General features: G+C 41.0%; 1 protein-coding gene across 1 annotated transcript in view; it reads right to left on the bottom strand.

Moving 5' to 3' along the window:
- Positions 1-18,896, bottom strand: part of IGSF11 (immunoglobulin superfamily member 11) — a 518,147-nt gene extending 499,251 nt beyond the window's left edge. The window contains exon 1 of the mRNA XM_073668585.1: positions 18,219-18,896. Within this exon, the coding sequence (XP_073524686.1) occupies positions 18,219-18,282 (64 nt within the window). The 5' untranslated portion in view covers positions 18,283-18,896. The remainder of the gene's footprint in view (positions 1-18,218) is intronic.
- Positions 18,897-22,178: the final 3,282 nt, after the last annotated feature.

The following is a 22,178-nucleotide window of genomic DNA, read 5'->3' as shown; positions in this document are numbered from 1 at the left end:
CATACATCGAGTATATAATGTCCTCATACACCGAGTATATAATGTCCTCATACACCGAGTATATAATGTCCTCATACACCGAGTATATAATGTATCATACACCGAGTATATAATGTCCTCATACACCGAGTATATAATGTATGATACACTGAGTATATAATGTATCATACACCGAGTATATAATGTCCTCATACACCGAGTATATAATGTCCTTATACACCGAGTATATAATGTCCTCATACACCGAGTATATAATGTCCTCATACACCGAGTATATAATGTATCATACACCGAGTATATAATGTATCATACACCGAGTATATAATGTATCATACATCGAGTATATAATGTCCTCATACACCGAGTATATAATGTCCTCATACACCGAGTATATATTGTATCATACACCGAGTATATAATGTATCATACACCGAGTATATAATGTATCATACACCGAGTATATAATGTCCTCATACACCGAGTATATAATGTATCATACACCGAGTATATAATGTATCATACACCGAGTATATAATGTATCATACACCGAGTATATAATGTCCTCATACACCGAGTATATAATGTATCATACACCGAGTATATAACGTCCTCACACACCGAGTATATAATGTCCTCATACACCGAGTATATAATGTATCATACACCGAGTATATATTGTATCATACACCGAGTATATAATGTATGATAAACCGAGTATATAATGTCCTCATACACCGAGTATATAATGTATCATACACCGAGTATATAATGTCCTCATACACCGAGTATATAATGTATCATACACCGAGTATATAATGTATCATACACCGAGTATATAATGTCCTCATACACCGAGTATATAATGTCTTCATACACAGAGTATATAATGTCCTCATACACCGAGTACATAATGTCCTCATACACCGAGTATATAATGTATCATACACCGAGTATATAATGTCCTCATACACCGAGTATATAATGTCCTCATACACCGAGTATAAAATGTATCATACACCGAGTATATAATGCATCATACACCGAGTATATAATGTCTCATACACCGAGTATATAATATACAGTATATAGCATGTCATACACCGAGTATATAATGTCTCATACACCGAGTATATAATATACAGTATATAGCATGTCATACAACGAGTATATAATGTCCTCATACACCTAGTATATAATGTCCTCATACACAGAGTATATAATGTATGATACACCGAGTATATAATGTATCATACACCGAGTATATAATGTATCATACACCGAGTGTTTAATGTCCTCATACACCGAGTATATAATATACAATATATAGCATGTCATACACCGAGTATATAATGTCTTCATACACAGAGTATATAATGTATCATACACCGAGTATATAATGTATCATACACCGAGTATATAATGTCTCATACACCGAGTATATAATGTCCTCATACACCGAGTATATATTGTATCATACACCGAGTATATAATGTATCATACACCGAGTATATAATGTATCATACACCGAGTATATAATGTCCTCATACACCGAGTATATAATGTATCATACACCGAGTATATAACGTCCTCATACACCGAGTATATAATGTCCTCATACACCGAGTATATAATGTAATATACACCGAGTATATAATGTATCATACACCGAGTATATAATGTCCTCATACACCGAGTATATAACGTCCTCATACACCGAGTATATAATGTCCTCATACACAGAGTATATAATGTCCTCATATACCGAGTATATAATGTCCTCATACACCGAGTATATAATGTCCTCATACACCGAGTATATAATGTATCATACACCGAGTATATAATGCATCATACACCGAGTATATAATGTCTCATACACCGAGTATATAATATACAGTATATAGCATGTCATACACCGAGTATATAATGTCTCATACACCGAGTATATAATATACAGTATATAGCATGTCATACAACGAGTATATAATGTCCTCATACACCTAGTATATAATGTCCTCATACACAGAGTATATAATGTATGATACACCGAGTATATAATGTATCATACACCGAGTATATAATGTATCATACACCGAGTGTTTAATGTCCTCATACACCGAGTATATAATATACAATATATAGCATGTCATACACCGAGTATATAATGTCTTCATACACAGAGTATATAATGTATCATACACCGAGTATATAATGTATCATACACCGAGTATATAATGTCTCATACACCGAGTATATAATGTCCTCATACACCGAGTATATATTGTATCATACACCGAGTATATAATGTATCATACACCGAGTATATAATGTATCATACACCGAGTATATAATGTCCTCATACACCGAGTATATAATGTCCTCATACACCGAGTATATAATGTATCATACACCGAGTATATAATGTATCATACACCGAGTATATAATGTATCATACACCGAGTATATAATGTCCTCATACACCGAGTATATAATGTCCTCATACACCGAGTATATAACGTCCTCATACACCGAGTATATAATGTCCTCATACACCGAGTATATAATGTAATATACACCGAGTATATAATGTATCATACACCGAGTATATAATGTCCTCATACACCGAGTATATAATGTATCATACACCGAGTATATAACGTCCTCATACACCGAGTATATAATGTCCTCATACACCGAGTATATAATGTCCTCATACACCGAGTATATAACGTCCTCATACACCGAGTATATAATGTCCTCATACACAGAGTATATAATGTCCTCATATACCGAGTATATAATGTCCTCATACACCGAGTATATAATGTCCTCATACACCGAGTATATAATGTATCATACACCGAGTATATATTGTATCATACACCGAGTATATAATGTATCATACACCGAGTATATAATGTCCTCATACACCGAGTATATAATGTATCATACACCGAGTATATAATGTCCTCATACACCGAGTATATAATGTAATATACACCGAGTATATAATGTATCATACACCGAGTATATAATGTCCTCATACACCGAGTATATAATGTATCATACACCGAGTATATAACGTCCTCATACACCGAGTATATAATGTCCTCATACACCGAGTATATAATGTCCTCATACACCGAGTATATAATGTATCATACACCGAGTATATAATGTCCTCATACACAGAGTATATAATGTCCTCATACACCGAGTATATAATGTCCTCATACACCGAGTATATAATGTCCTCATACACAGAGTATATAATGTCCTCATACACCGAGTATATAATGTCCTCATACACCGAGTATATAATGTATCATACACCGAGTATATAATGTCCTCATACACAGAGTATATAATGTCCTCATACACCGAGTATATAACGTCCTCATACACCGAGTATATAATGTCCTCATACACAGAGTATATAATGTCCTCATATACCGAGTATATAATGTCCTCATACACCGAGTATATAATGTCCTCATACACCGAGTATATAATGTATCATACACCGAGTATATAACGTCCTCATACACCGAGTATATAATGTCCTCATACACCGAGTATATAATGTCCTCATACACCGAGTATATAATGTATCATACACCGAGTATATAATGTATGATAAACCGAGTATATAATGTCCTCATACACCGAGTATATAATGTCCTTATACACCGAGTATATAATGTATCATACACCGAGTATATAATGTCCTCATACACCGAGTATATAATGTATCATACACCGAGTATATAATGTATCATACACCGAGTATATAATGTCCTCATACACCGAGTATATAATGTCCTCATACACCGAGTATATAATGTCTTCATACACCGAGTATATAATGTCCTCATACACCGAGTATATAATGTCCTCATACACCGAGTATATAATGTATCATACACCGAGTATATAATGTATCATACACCGAGTATATAATGTCTCATACACCGAGTATATAATATACAGTATATAGCATGTCATACACCGAGTATATAATATACAGTATATAGCATGTCATACAACGAGTATATAATGTCCTCATACACCTAGTATATAATGTCCTCATACACAGAGTATATAATGTATGCTACACCGAGTATATAATGTATCATACACCGAGTATATAATGTATCATACACCGAGTGTTTAATGTCCTCATACACCGAGTATATAATATACAGTATATAGCATGTCATACACCGAGTATATAATGTCCTCATACACCGAGTATATAATGTCCTCATACACTGAGTATATAATGTATGATACACCGAGTATATAATGTATCATACACCGAGTATATAATGTCCTCATACACCGAGTATATAATGTCCTCATACACAGAGTATATAATGTCCTCATACACCGAGTATATAATATACAGTATATAGCATGTCATACAACGAGTATATAATGTCCTCATACACCTAGTATATAATGTCCTCATACACAGAGTATATAATGTATGATACACCGAGTATATAATGTATCATACACCGAGTATATAATGTATCATACACCGAGTGTTTAATGTCCTCATACACCGAGTATATAATATACAGTATATAGCATGTCATACACCGAGTATATAATGTCTTCATACACAGAGTATATAATGTATCATACACCGAGTATATAATGTATCATACACCGAGTATATAATGTCTCATACACCGAGTATATAATGTCCTCATACACCGAGTATATAATGTATCATACACCGAGTATATAACGTCCTCATACACCGAGTATATAATGTCCTCATACACCGAGTATATAATGTATCATACACCGAGTATATAATGTATCATACACCGAGTATATAATGTCCTCATACACCGAGTATATAATGTCTTCATACACAGAGTATATAATGTCCTCATACACCGAGTACATAATGTCCTCATACACCGAGTATATAATGTATCATACACCGAGTATATAATGTCCTCATACACCGAGTATATAATGTCCTCATACACCGAGTATAAAATGTATCATACACCGAGTATATAATGCATCATACACCGAGTATATAATGTCTCATACACCGAGTATATAATATACAGTATATAGCATGTCATACACCGAGTATATAATGTCTCATACACCGAGTATATAATATACAGTATATAGCATGTCATACAACGAGTATATAATGTCCTCATACACAGAGTATATAATGTATGATACACCGAGTATATAATGTATCATACACCGAGTATATAATGTATCATACACCGAGTGTTTAATGTCCTCATACACCGAGTATATAATATACAATATATAGCATGTCATACACCGAGTATATAATGTCTTCATACACAGAGTATATAATGTATCATACACCGAGTATATAATGTATCATACACCGAGTATATAATGTCTCATACACCGAGTATATAATGTCCTCATACACCGAGTATATATTGTATCATACACCGAGTATATAATGTATCATACACCGAGTATATAATGTATCATACACCGAGTATATAATGTATCATACACCGAGTATATAATGTCCTCATACACCGAGTATATAATGTATCATACACCGAGTATATAACGTCCTCATACACCGAGTATATAATGTCCTCATACACCGAGTATATAATGTCCTCATACACCGAGTATATAACGTCCTCATACACCGAGTATATAATGTCCTCATACACAGAGTATATAATGTCCTCATACACCGAGTATATAATGTCCTCATACACCGAGTATATAATGTCCTCATACACCGAGTATATAATGTATCATACACCGAGTATATATTGTATCATACACCGAGTATATAATGTATCATACACCGAGTATATAATGTCCTCATACACCGAGTATATAATGTATCATACACCGAGTATATAATGTCCTCATACACCGAGTATATAATGTAATATACACCGAGTATATAATGTATCATACACCGAGTATATAATGTCCTCATACACCGAGTATATAATGTATCATACACCGAGTATATAACGTCCTCATACACCGAGTATATAATGTCCTCATACACCGAGTATATAATGTCCTCATACACCGAGTATATAATGTATCATACACCGAGTATATAATGTCCTCATACACAGAGTATATAATGTCCTCATACACCGAGTATATAATGTCCTCATACACCGAGTATATAATGTCCTCATACACCGAGTATATAACGTCCTCATACACCGAGTATATAATGTCCTCATACACAGAGTATATAATGTCCTCATATACCGAGTATATAATGTCCTCATACACCGAGTATATAATGTCCTCATACACCGAGTATATAATGTATCATACACCGAGTATATAACGTCCTCATACACCGAGTATATAATGTCCTCATACACCGAGTATATAATGTCCTCATACACCGAGTATATAATGTATCATACACCGAGTATATAATGTATGATAAACCGAGTATATAATGTCCTCATACACCGAGTATATAATGTCCTTATACACCGAGTATATAATGTATCATACACCGAGTATATAATGTCCTCATACACCGAGTATATAATGTATCATACACCGAGTATATAATGTATCATACACCGAGTATATAATGTCCTCATACACCGAGTATATAATGTCCTCATACACCGAGTATATAATGTCTTCATACACCGAGTATATAATGTCCTCATACACCGAGTATATAATGTCCTCATACACTGAGTATATAATGTATCATACACCGAGTATATAATGTATCATACACCGAGTATATAATGTCTCATACACCGAGTATATAATATACAGTATATAGCATGTCATACACCGAGTATATAATATACAGTATATAGCATGTCATACAACGAGTATATAATGTCCTCATACACCTAGTATATAATGTCCTCATACACAGAGTATATAATGTATGCTACACCGAGTATATAATGTATCATACACCGAGTATATAATGTATCATACACCGAGTGTTTAATGTCCTCATACACCGAGTATATAATATACAGTATATAGCATGTCATACACCGAGTATATAATGTCCTCATACACCGAGTATATAATGTCCTCATACACTGAGTATATAATGTATGATACACCGAGTATATAATGTATCATACACCGAGTATATAATGTCCTCATACACCGAGTATATAATGTCCTCATACACAGAGTATATAATGTATCATACACCGAGTATATAATGTATCATACACCGAGTGTTTAATGTCCTCATACACCGAGTATATAATATACAATATATAGCATGTCATACACCGAGTATATAATGTCTTCATACACAGAGTATATAATGTATCATACACCGAGTATATAATGTATCATACACCGAGTATATAATGTCTCATACACCGAGTATATAATGTCCTCATACACCGAGTATATATTGTATCATACACCGAGTATATAATGTATCATACACCGAGTATATAATGTATCATACACCGAGTATATAATGTATCATACACCGAGTATATAATGTCCTCATACACCGAGTATATAATGTATCATACACCGAGTATATAACGTCCTCATACACCGAGTATATAATGTCCTCATACACCGAGTATATAATGTCCTCATGCACCGAGTATATAACGTCCTCATACACCGAGTATATAATGTCCTCATGCACCGAGTATATAATGTATCATACACCGAGTATATATTGTATCATACACCGAGTATATAATGTATCATACACCGAGTATATAATGTCCTCATACACCGAGTATATAATGTATCATACACCGAGTATATATTGTATCATACACCGAGTATATAATGTATCATACACCGAGTATATAATGTCCTCATACACCGAGTATATAATGTATCATACACCGAGTATATAATGTCCTCATACACCGAGTATATAATGTATCATACACCGAGTATATAACGTCCTCATACACCGAGTATATAATGTCCTCATACACCGAGTATATAATGTCCTCATACACCGAGTATATAATGTATCATACACCGAGTATATAATGTCCTCATACACAGAGTATATAATGTCCTCATACACCGAGTATATAATGTCCTCATACACCGAGTATATAATGTCCTCATACACCGAGTATATAACGTCCTCATACACCGAGTATATAATGTCCTCATACACAGAGTATATAATGTCCTCATATACCGAGTATATAATGTCCTCATACACCGAGTATATAATGTCCTCATACACCGAGTATATAATGTATCATACACCGAGTATATAATGTATCATACACCGAGTATATAACGTCCTCATACACCGAGTATATAATGTCCTCATACACCGAGTATATAATGTCCTCATACACCGAGTATATAATGTATCATACACCGAGTATATAATGTATGATAAACCGAGTATATAATGTCCTCATACACCGAGTATATAATGTCCTTATACACCGAGTATATAATGTATCATACACCGAGTATATAATGTCCTCATACACCGAGTATATAATGTATCATACACCGAGTATATAATGTATCATACACCGAGTATATAATGTCCTCATACACCGAGTATATAATGTCCTCATACACCGAGTATATAATGTCTTCATACACCGAGTATATAATGTCCTCATACACCGAGTATATAATGTCCTCATACACCGAGTATATAATGTATCATACACCGAGTATATAATGTATCATACACCGAGTATATAATGTCTCATACACCGAGTATATAATATACAGTATATAGCATGTCATACACCGAGTATATAATATACAGTATATAGCATGTCATACAACGAGTATATAATGTCCTCATACACCTAGTATATAATGTCCTCATACACAGAGTATATAATGTATGCTACACCGAGTATATAATGTATCATACACCGAGTATATAATGTATCATACACCGAGTGTTTAATGTCCTCATACACCGAGTATATAATATACAGTATATAGCATGTCATACACCGAGTATATAATGTCCTCATACACCGAGTATATAATGTCCTCATACACTGAGTATATAATGTATGATACACCGAGTATATAATGTATCATACACCGAGTATATAATGTCCTCATACACCGAGTATATAATGTCCTCATACACCGAGTATATAATATACAGTATATAGCATGTCATACAACGAGTATATAATGTCCTCATACACCTAGTATATAATGTCCTCATACACAGAGTATATAATGTATGATACACCGAGTATATAATGTATCATACACCGAGTATATAATGTATCATACACCGAGTGTTTAATGTCCTCATACACCGAGTATATAATATACAGTATATAGCATGTCATACACCGAGTATATAATGTCTTCATACACAGAGTATATAATGTATCATACACCGAGTATATAATGTATCATACACCGAGTATATAATGTATCATACACCGAGTATATAATGTCCTTATACACCGAGTATATAATGTATCATACACCGAGTATATAACGTCCTCATACACCGAGTATATAATGTCCTCATACACCGAGTATATAATGTATCATACACCGAGTATATAATGTATGATAAACCGAGTATATAATGTCCTCATACACCGAGTATATAATGTCCTCATACACCGAGTATATAATGTATCATACACCGAGTATATAATGTCCTCATACACCGAGTATATAATGTATCATACACCGAGTATATAATGTATCATACACCGAGTATATAATGTCCTCATACACCACGTATATAATGTATGATACACTGAGTATATAATGTATCATACACCGAGTATATAATGTATCATACACCGAGTATATAATGTCCTCATACACCGAGTATATAATATACAGTATATAGCATGTCATACACCGAGTATATAATGTCCTCATACACCGAGTATATAATGTCCTCATACACTGAGTATATAATGTATCATACACCGAGTATATAATGTATCATACACCGAGTATATAATGTCCTCATACACCGAGTATATAATGTCCTCATACACAGAGTATATAATGTCCTCATACACCGAGTATATAATGTCTCATACACCGAGTATATAATATACAGTATATAGCATGTCATACACCGAGTATATAATGTCTCATACACAGAGTATATAATATACAGTATATAGCATGTCATACACCGATTATATAATGTCCTCATACACCGAGTATATAATGTCCTCATACACAGAGTATATAATGTATCATACACCGAGTAGATAATGTATCATACACCGAGTATATAATATACAGTATATAGCATGTCATACACCGAGTATATAATGTCCTCATACACCGAGTATATAATGTCCTCATACACAGAGTATATAATGTATGATACACCGAGTATATAATGTATCATACACCGAGTGTTTAATGTCCTCATACACCGAGTATATAATATACAGTATATAGCATGTCATACACCGAGTATATAATGTCCTCATACACCGAGTATATAATGTCCTCATACACTGAGTAGATAATGTATCATACACCGAGTATATAATGTATCATACACCGAGTATATAATGTCCTCATACACAGAGTATATAATGTCCTCATACACCGAGTATATAATGTATCATACACCGAGTATATAATGTATCATACACCGAGTATATAATGTCCTCATACGCAGAGTATATAATGTCCTCATACACCAAGTATATAATGTATCATACACCGAGTACATAATGTCCTCATACACCGAGTATATAATGTCCTCATACACCGAGTATATAATGTATCATACACCGAGTATATAATGTCCTCATACACGAGTATATAATGTATGATACACCGAGTATATAATGTATCATACACCGAGTATATAACGTCCTCATACACCGAGTATATAATGTCCTCATACACCGAGTATATAATGTCCTCATACACCGAGTATATAATGTATCATACACCGAGTATATAATGTCCTCATACACCGAGTATATAATGTATCATACACAGAGTATATAATGTCCTCATACACCGAGTATATAATGTCCTCATACACCGAGTATATAATGTATCATACACCGAGTATATAATGTATCATACACAGAGTATATAATGTCCTCATACACCGAGTATATAATGTCCTCATACACCGAGTGTTTAACGTCCTCATACACCGAGCATATAATGTCCTCATACACCGAGTATATAATGTCCTCATACATCGAGTATATAATGTCCTCATACACCGAGTATATAATGTCCTCATACATCGAGTATATAATGTCCTCATACATCGAGTATATAATGTATCATACACCGAGTATATAATGTATCATACACCGAGTATATAATGTCCTCATACACCGAGTATATAATGTCCTCATACACCGAGTATATAATGTCCTCATACACCGAGTATATAATGTATCATACACCGAGTATATAATGTATCATACACCGAGTATATAATGTCCTCATACACCGAGTATATAATGTCCTCATACACCGAGTATATAATGTCCTCATACACCGAGTATATAACGTCCTCATACACCGAGTATATAATGTATCATACACCGAGTATATAATGTATCATACACCGAGTATATAATGTATCATACACCGAGTATATAATGTCCTCATACACCAAGTATATAATGTATCATACACCGAGTATATAATGTATCATACACCGAGTATATAATGTCCTCATACACCGAGTATATAATGTCCTCATACACCGAGTATATAATGTCCTCATACACCGAGTATATAATGTATCATACACCGAGTATATAATGTCCTCATACACCGAGTATATAATGTCCTCATACACCGAGTACATAATGTATCACACACTGATTACAGTGAATATAAAAAGTCTTCACACCCCTGTTAAATATTCAGGTTAAAAAGAAGAAGAATTTCAGAACTTTTTCCCATATTTATTATCACCCAGAATCTGTACAAATCCATTGAGAACCATTTTAAGTGTGAAAATAAAACAGAAATAATGTGGTTGCATAAGTGTGAACACCCTCTTATAATTGTGGATGTGGTTGTGTTCAGAATTAACCACATTTACCCTAATGTTACTTAGTAGTCAATGCCCGGCCGCCGTCATTAGCCCCATATAACGCTTGGCTGTATTAGTAGGATTATCTGACATGGTAGGATAAATCATCAATATCTGATCAGTGGGGGTTGAACACCCAAGACCCCCGGCGATCAGTTGCTCCTGGTGCCAGCGGCTTCCAGATGTGCACAGTAGCGGAGCTGCACAGTAGCGGAGCTGCACAGCAGCATCATCTGCGCACTGGCTGCGGCCAGGTGCTGCACATCTGCCCCCTATTCCAATCAATATACTGATCAGATATTGATGACCTTTCTTAAGGCTAGACCATCAGTATAAAAGTCATAGACAAGCCCTTTAAATATGGCACAATAGTGACATTACCTAGACCTGGAAGTCCATCAAAAAATGATGAAAAGACAAGAGGAAAATTGGTCTAGAAGCCAGACAAAAAGCCTACAGCAACATTAAAGGAGCTGCAGGAATTTCTGACCAGTACGGTTGTGGCCTGCATGTAACAACGATCTACTTTATTCTTCATATGTCCGGCCTGTGGGGCCAGGGGGCAATGTGGAAGCACTTTCCTAAGGAAAAACATCCAAGCCCGACTATGTTTGGCCAAAACTAACATCAAGTCTGCCAAAGGCACATGGGAAAACATGTTCTGTCTGATGAAAACTTTTTGGCCTTAATTCCAAAAGATGCAAAGCCAACACTGCACATCACTAAAAAAAACACCACCCCCACAGTGAGGAATGGTGGAGGTAGCATTGTGCTATGGGGCTATTTATCGGCAGCTGGAACTGGGGCTTTAGTCAAGGTGGAGAGAATTATGAATAGTCCAAATATTGGTCAATTTTGAAACAAAACATTTCAGGCCTCTGCTAAAAAGCTCAAGATGAGGAGGAATTTCTCCTTTCGGCATCACGACAATGACTCTAAGCGACCTCCAAATCAAAAAAAGAATGGCTACACCAGCAGCAGTTTACAGTTTTGGAATGGCCCAGACCTGAATCCTAGGGTGACCTGACGAGGGCGCTGTACTGAAGAGATGCCCCAGCATGTGGCGCTACTGCGGGAGGAGCAGGCAAAAATCTGCAAATCTAGATGTAACGTGCTAATAGACTACGACCCAAAAAGACTGAATGCTGTCATAAATCCATAGGGGACTTCAGCAAAGTATCAGTGTAAGGGTGTGCAGATTTATGCAATCCCATTATATTACTTTTTTATTTTTCATTTTCCACCCGAAAAGATTTCAGTTTATTTTTCAATGGATTTGTACAGATTACGGGCGACATTAAAGGTGGAAAAAGTTCTGAAATTCTTCTTCTTGGTAGGATTATTTTTACCAGGGGTGTGTAGACTTTTTACATCTATTGCATATAATGTTCCTATATAGGGCTTGTTGGGTGAATCCCAATGGTGTCATCACATCTCCCATCAGGCGGCCCTCGGCCTCGTATAGCTCTTGGCTAATATTAGGGCGCCCATACCGCGCCCCGCCATGAGTGAGGACGTATCGTTATTCCTCACGCTATCCCATCCGCGTCTATTACTTGAATTGCCATCGCTATTACATTTTACAAATACATCTGCAGATTTACACTAAAAACTCATTAAAAATCTGGAAAACATTTTTTTTTTTAAAACTTTGGAACCGTTAAAGTGAAATCTAAAAGAAAAAATAAGATTCAAAAACCAAAATGTTTCCTGACTGTTAAGGGGTTAAATTCCATAAGAGAAACATTCTATGAACAATGATACAAAGTATAGGGATAGATGTGAGCCTGTACACCATGGCAGAGCTCCTGGGCGGCGGGGTGTCACCATGGGGCTCTGCGGTGCAGGTGATTAGCGCTCGCTCTACGCTCCCCTGGCCACAAGCTATATTCCATTTTAGCTAATTACGCCTGGGACATTAACCCTTCGCCGGCAGGCCGGTGGCAGTTGTGCTGACTTCTCACCATCGAGCAGAGCGCTTCTAGCTCTTATTGAGTAGGTGTCACTGTCTTAAATGGTCCTGAACCACATAACTCATTACTGAGCACACTCCTAAATTACCAAACCAATTAAGAGAAGCAGCGTGGCCCGGGCAGGAGGAAAGCGCTCCCCGAGGGCTGCCGGCCCTGTAAATCAGCGGAAACAGAGCAGGTTGTGGAGGGAAAGTCTGGTGTTGTGTGACTTATAGTCCCCAAGGAATCACTGGTGACTAGTTTAGGGGGAAAAAGAAGATGGAGGGAGTGCACCCCGAATGTCATTATCCTGTACCCCGAGTGTCAGTGTCATTATCCTGTACCCCGAGTGTCAGCGTCATTATCCTGTACCCGAGTGTCATTATCCTGTACCCCCAGTGTCAGCATCATTATCCTGTACCCCGAGTGTCAGTGTCATTATCCTGTACCCAGAGTGTCAGTGTCATTATCCTGTTCCCCAAGTGTCAGCGTCATTATCCTGTACCCGGAGTGTCAGCGTCATTATCCTGTACCCGGAGTGTCAGCGTCATTATCCTGTTCCCCGAGTGTCATTATCCTGTACCCCGAGTGTCATTATCCTGTACCCCGAGTGTCAGTGTCATTATCCTATACCCCAAGTGTCAGCGTCATTATCCTGTTCCCCGAGTGTCATTATCCTGTACCCCGAGTGTCAGCGTCATTATTCTGTACCCCGGGTATCATTATCCTGTACCCCGAGTGTCAGCGTCATTATCCTGTACCCCCAGTGTCAGTGTCATTATCCTGTACCCCGAGTGTCAGCGTCATTATCCTGTACCCGAGTGTCATTATCCTGTACCCCCAGTGTCAGCATCATTATCCTGTACCCCGAGTGTCAGTGTCATTATCCTGTACCCAGAGTGTCAGTGTCATTATCCTGTTCCCCAAGTGTCAGCGTCATTATCCTGTACCCGGAGTGTCAGAGTCATTATCCTGTACCCGGAGTGTCAGCGTCATTATCCTGTTCCCCGAGTGTCATTATCCTGTACCCCGAGTGTCATTATCCTGTACCCCGAGTGTCAGTGTCATTATCCTATACCCCAAGTGTCAGCGTCATTATCCTGTTCCCCGAGTGTCATTATCCTGTACCCCGAGTGTCAGCGTCATTATTCTGTACCCCGGGTATCATTATCCTGTACCCCCAGTGTCAGTGTCATTATCCTGTACCCCGAGTGTCAGCGTCATTATCCTGTACCCCGAGTGTCAGTGTCATTATCCTGTACCCCGAGTGTCAGCGTCATTATCCTGTACCCCGAGTGTCAGTGTCATTATCCTGTACCCCGAGTGTCAGCTTCATTATTCTGTACCCCGAGCGTCAGTGCCATTATCCTGTACCCCCAGAGTCAGCGTCATTATCCTGTACCCCCAGAGTCAGCGTCATTATCCTGTACCCCGAGTGTCAGCTTCATTATTCTGTACCCCCAGTGTCAGTGTCATTATCCTGCTCCCCGAGTGTCAGTGTCATTATCCTGTACCCCGAGTGTCAGCGTCATTATCCTGTACCCTGAGTGTCAGTGTCATTATCCTGTACCCCGAGTGTCAGTGTTATTATCCTGTACCCTGAGTGTCAGTGTCATTATCCTGTACCCCGAGTGTCAGTGTTATTATCCTGTACCCTGAGTGTCAGTGTCATTATCCTGTACCCCCAGTGTCAGTGTCATTCTCCTGTACCCCAAGTGTCAGTGTCATTATCCTGTACCCCCAGAGTCAGCGTCATTATCCTGTACCCCAAGTGTCAGCGTCATTATCCTGTACCCCAAGTGTCAGTGTCATTATCCTGTACCCCCAGAGTCAGCGTCATTATCCTGTACCCCCAGAGTCAGCGTCATTATCCTGTACCCTGAGTGTCAGTATCATTATCCTGAACCCTGAGTGTCAGTGTCATTATCCAGTACCCCCAGAGTCAGCGTCATTATCCTGTACCCCCAGAGTCAGTATCTTGTCCCCAGTATGTGTTGTTGCTCTCATTACACAGTCAGTTATTGATCCTGATTTCTTTCCATCTTGCAGTACTGTTGTTCACCACTTTGCTGACAGCAGATAATTTCCATAGAGCTCATTAGAACAGCGCCACCACTGGGATCATTCACATAAGTGATACTTGCAATGGAAGAACTTTGGACTATAGAATCTGATGGAAGTGTCCGCACCCTGCAAACCGGAGACTACAACGTACAATGTCACAGATGATGCGTGAATTACGTCCATATCTGTCTGTCTCATTACCTGTCCGTCTGTCTATATCGATCTCACATACTGTATATCTCTATCGATCCCTTTATTCTCTTATTTATTCATTCATCTCATATCTGGGTTCTTGTTTTTCATTTTATTGTGCAAAAAAATATCTCCTCCAGTCCTTATGTGTTTTTTTTAGGCTTTTAAGCAGTTGTCCAATGTGGACAGACCTTTCCTATAAGGGCATGAGGATGTCACAGTTGTGTGGGGGTCTCTCATGAGACCCCTCTATGAGCAGAAACACAGTCACAGAATAAAGCATCTGATGATCTGACGGATCCATGTACTGGTTGTGTTCAGAGCCTTAACCTGCAGATGGCATCAAAAGTGACAGAAAAAAAGACCCAAACCAGACGGAGCCATCACCGGGCGAGGAGGGCACAGCGGGGCACGATGCCAACAGACCGGACAGAACAATAAAGCGTTATAAGAAGGGATCCGTCACCAGCAGCTCGTGGACGCGGATATGTAGCAATGTTCACACACCGCAAAGAAGAAAACAAAAAAGTAACAAAGTCTGAATGTTACATTCTCCAACCACAAAACCAACAATGGAAGAGACAAATCCCGACGGACCCCCCACACGACGGACAGTCCACGGCTAAGGCCGAGTTCACATGTCCAGTAATCTAATGGATCCAGCACTTATCTGAGCCAGAGAAAAAGTTCTGCACAAATTACTTCGGCTAAGAAAACGAATTGTAAGCGGATCCGTCCTGATTAATGCGGAAGTGTCATTAAACAATCTCCCGATTCTCTACTATCTGGATCCGTGAGCTTTGTACTGGTCAGGACGGTCTGCACGGGACAGGGGGCAACAAGATGGGTCCGGGGGGTTCAGAACTGGTCAGTACCCAGAACAAAAACTAAAGAAATCTGACACAGAGTAACAACCCTGCACCAGGAACGGAACGTCCACAATCTGGAAAATGTAAAATATGTCATCTGTAATCAATAAAGAGAGCGGAGCTTGTCTATCATCTATCATCTATCTATTATCTATCTATCTATTATCTATCTATTATCTATCATCTATCTTTCATCTATCTATTATCCATCTATCATCTATATATTATCTATCTATCATCTATCTATCATCTATCTATTATCTATCTATCATCTATCTATCATCTATCTATTATCTATCTATTATCTATCATCTATCTATTATCTATCTATCATCTATCTATCATCTATCTATTATCTATCATCTATCTATCATCTATCTATTATCTATCTATCATCTATCTATTATCTATCTATTATCTATCATCTATCTATCATCTATCTATCATCTATTATCTATCTATTATCTATCATCTATCTATCATCTATCTATCATCTATTATCTATCTATTATCTATCATCTATTATCTATCTATCATCTATCTATTATCTATCATCTATCTATTATCTATCATCTATTATCTATCATCTATCTATCATCTATCTATTATCTATCATCTATCTATCATCTATCTATTATCTATCTATTATCTATCTATTATCTATCAATCATCTATTATCTATTATCTATCTATTATCTATCTATTATCTATCATCTATCTATTATCTATCATCTATCATCTATCTATTATCTATCTATTACTATCTATTATCTATCTATCATCTATCTAGTATCTTTCTATCATCTATTATTTATCGATTATCTATTATCGATTTTCTATCTATTATCTTTCTTTCTATCTTTCTAAGTCTCTCTAGATGCACAGATAAGACATTGGCAGCAGTCCCATGTAAGACAGGATGGAGGATCAGTGACTGTGCCGCTATCGCAGGGACCCCATATCCAGCAGATGTGCGGAGCAGCGTCCAGCCCCGTGTTGCCCCCTGTACAGACACATGCGGCGCCCAGTGCTGCCCCCGCAGACAGCAGGCAGACAGGTGTGTGGCAGCAGCAGCAGACAATGGGCAGCACTCACCTCTCAGCGCCGTCACTGCGCCCAGGACCAGGCAGATCCCCCAAGATCCCGTCCTCCTCCTCATCCTGCAGGGGGCACCTGTGCCCGGATGGGGGGTCCCTGGAAAACTCCAACTCTCCTAAATCCAGCTGTCAGCGGCGCAATCCACAGCGCATGAGGGAGGCGCCCACCGAGGTGCCCGCAGGGCACAGCATCCGTCTGTGATCCACTGGATCCCTAGAATCCCGGAGCAAGGAGGATCCTGCACCAACTCCAGGGAGGATGCGCACAAGACCCACCTGAAGTGGGGGGCACTGCGGGGTCCGGGTTGCACAGGACGCCGGGGCTGCCAGGGATGAGATCACCGGGCGGAGGTGCGGGGCTGGGGAGCGGGGCCGGGGGTCCTGGGCTGGGGGTCCTGGCTCCACAGGGGGAGGTTAACCCTTGCAGCGGCTGACCATGCACAGAGAGGTCAGGGGTGCAGAGGGGGCGCCGCTCCCAGGATGGGGACCCCTGGCTCTGTCGGGGATTAACCCTTGGCGGCCGGGGTGCAGGCAGGAGCTCCGGTCCTGAGGGCGGCTGCGGCGGGACAAGCACAGGGGAGGCAGGAGGCGGCAGCCGGCACTCCGGCCCTGTGCTGGGCACTGCTGTCTCCGGAGTGTCCGCTCCACACGTGTTCCCTCCCTTCTCCCCTCTCTCTCCATTGACAGAGCCGTCTCCGAGCAACCCGGGGACGCCGCCACCCCCGCCTGCCCGGACGGCCGGGGCTCAGGATGCAATCTATTTTTTTTGCCGTGAATGATGGCGGCCTCTGCCGGCGAGAGGTGAGAACTGCAGCTCTGAACGGAGGGATGCGGCAGCGGGACGGGTGCGGGAAGCTGCAGAGCTCGGGTCACCGAGAGGCTGCGGGACAGGGTGTGTGCAGGGTGACGGCATCACCTGGGTATGGCACCGTGCACACCACCCGGGAGTCTCTGCTGCTTCCCATACACTCCGTCCTGCGGGATCCGCACATTGCTGAAAGTCTACTGCTTCCTACAGGAGCTTCCCACAGCAGGCGGGATGGAGAGCACAGGGTGCTCTGCACTGAATACAGTGTGCTCTGCACTGAATACAGGGTGCTCTGCACTGAATACAGGGTGCTCTGCACTGAACACAGGGTGCCCTGCACTGAACACAGGGTGCTCTGCACTGAACACAGGGTGCCCTGCACTGAACACAGGGTGCTCTGCACTGAATACAGGGTGCTCTGCACTGAACACAGGGTGCTCTGCACTGAATACAGGGTGCTCTGCACTGAACACAGGGTGCCCTGCACTGAACACAGGGTGCTCTGCACTGAATACAGGGTGCTCTGCACTGAACACAGGGTGCTCTGCACTGAATACAGGGTGCTCTGCACTGAACACAGGGTGCTCTGCACTGAACACAGGGTGCTCTGCACTGAACACAGGGTGCTCTGCACTGAACACAGCGTGCTCTGCACTGAACACAGGGTGCACTGCACTGAATACAGTGTGCTCTGCACTGAACACAGGGTGCCCTGCACTGAATACAGTGTGCTCTGCACTGAACACAGGGTGCCCTGCACTGAATACAGTGTGCCCTGCACTGAACACAGGGTGCTCTGCACTGAACACAGGGTGCCCTGCACTGAATACAGTGTGCTCTGTACTGAACACAGGGTGCCCTGCACTGAATACAGTGTGCTCTGCACTGAACACAGGGTGCCCTGCACTGAATACAGTGTGCTCTGCACTGAACACAGGGTGCCCTGCACTGAATACAGTGTGCCCTGCACTGAACACAAGGTGCTCTGCACTGAATACAGGGTGCTCTGCACTGAACACAGGGTGCTCTGCACTGAACACAGTGTGCTCTGCACTGAATACAGGGTGCTCTGCACTGAAGACGGGGTGCTCTGCACTGAATACAGGGTGCTCTGCACTGAACACAGGGTGCCCTGCACTGAATACAGTGTGCTCTGCACTGAATACAGTGTGCTCTGCACTGAACACAGGGTGCTCTGCACTGAATACAGGGTGCTCTGCACTGAATACAGGGTGCTCTGCACTGAACACAGGGTGCCTTGCACTGAATACAGGGTGCTCTGCACTGAACACAGGGTGCTCTGCACTGAACACTGGGTGCTCTGCACTGAACACTGGGTGCTCTGCACTGAACACTGGGTGCTCTGCACTGAACACAGGGTGCTCTGCACTGAACACAGGGTGCTCTGCACTGAACACAGGGTGCTCTGCACTGAATACAGGGTGCTCTGCACTGAACACAGGGTGCCCTGCACTGAATACAGTGTGCTCTGCACTGAACACAGGGTGCTCTGCACTGAATACAGGGTGCTCTGCACTGAATACAGGGTGCTCTGCACTGAACACAGGGTGCCCTGCACTGAATACAGTGTGCTCTGCACTGAACACAGGGTGCTCTGCACTGAATACAGGGTGCTCTGCACTGAATACAGGGTGCTCTGCACTGAACACAGGGTGCCCTGCACTGAACACAGTGTGCTCTGCACTGAACACAGGGTGCTCTGCACTGAATACAGGGTGCTCTGCACTGAACACAGGGTGCCCTGCACTGAATACTGTGTGCTCTGCACTGAACACAGGGTGCTCTGCACTGAATACAGGGTGCTCTGCACTGAATACAGGGTGCTCTGCACTGAACACAGGGTGCTCTGCACTGAACACAGGGTGCCCTGCACTGAATACAGTGTGCTCTGCACTGAACACAGGGTGCCCTGCACTGAATACAGTGTGCCCTGCACTGAACACAAGGTGCTCTGCACTGAATACAGGGTGCTCTGCACTGAACACAGGGTGCTCTGCACTGAAGACAGGGTGCTCTGCACTGAATACAGGGTGCTCTGCACTGAACACAGGGTGCCCTGCACTGAACACAAGGTGCCCTGCACTGAAGACGGGGTGCTCTGCACTGAATACGGGGTGCTCTGCACTGAACACAGTGTGCTCTGCACTGAACACAGTGTGCTCTGCACTGAATACAGGGTGCACTGCACTGAACACAGTGTGCTCTGCACTGAATACAGTGTGCTCTGCACTGAACACAGTGTGCTCTGCACTGAATACAGGGTGCTCTGCACTGAACACAGTGTGCTCTGCACTGAACACAGGGTGCTCTGCACTGAACACAGGGTGCTCTGCACTGAAGACAGGGCGCTCTGCACTGAAGACAGGGCGCTCTGCACTGAACACAGGGTGCTCTGCACTGAATACAGGGTGCTCTGCACTGAACACAGGGTGCCCTGCACTGAACACAGGGTGCTCTGCACTGAATACAGGGTGCTCTGCACTGAACACAGGGTGCTCTGCACTGAACACAGGGTGCTCTGCACTGAATACAGGGTGCTCTGCACTGAACACAGGGTGCTCTGCACTGAACACAGGGTGCTCTGCACTGAACACAGGGTGCTCTGCACTGAATACAGGGTGCTCTGCACTGAACACAGGGTGCTCTGCACTGAATACAGGGTGCTCTGCACTGAACACAGCGTGCTCTGCACTGAACACAGGGTGCACTGCACTGAATACAGTGTGCTCTGCACTGAACACAGGGTGCCCTGCACTGAATACAGTGTGCTCTGCACTGAACACAGGGTGCCCTGCACTGAATACAGTGTGCCCTGCACTAAACACAGGGTGCTCTGCACTGAACACAGGGTGCCCTGCACTGAATACAGTGTGCTCTGTACTGAACACAGGGTGCCCTGCACTGAATACAGTGTGCTCTGCACTGAACACAGGGTGCCCTGCACTGAATACAGTGTGCTCTGCACTGAACACAGGGTGCCCTGCACTGAATACAGTGTGCTCTGCACTGAACACAGGGTGCCCTGCACTGAATACAGTGTGCCCTGCACTGAACACAAGGTGCTCTGCACTGAATACAGGGTGCTCTGCACTGAACACAGGGTGCTCTGCACTGAACACAGTGTGCTCT

The sequence above is a fragment of the Phyllobates terribilis genome, unplaced genomic scaffold (assembly GCF_046119375.1).
Source record: "Phyllobates terribilis strain yellow unplaced genomic scaffold, ASM4611937v1 Scaffold_2__4_contigs__length_985480577, whole genome shotgun sequence".
Lineage (NCBI taxonomy): Eukaryota > Metazoa > Chordata > Amphibia > Anura > Dendrobatidae > Phyllobates > Phyllobates terribilis.
The sequence above is the reverse complement of the archived record's forward strand: the minus strand, read 5'-3'. Positions and strand labels throughout refer to the sequence as shown.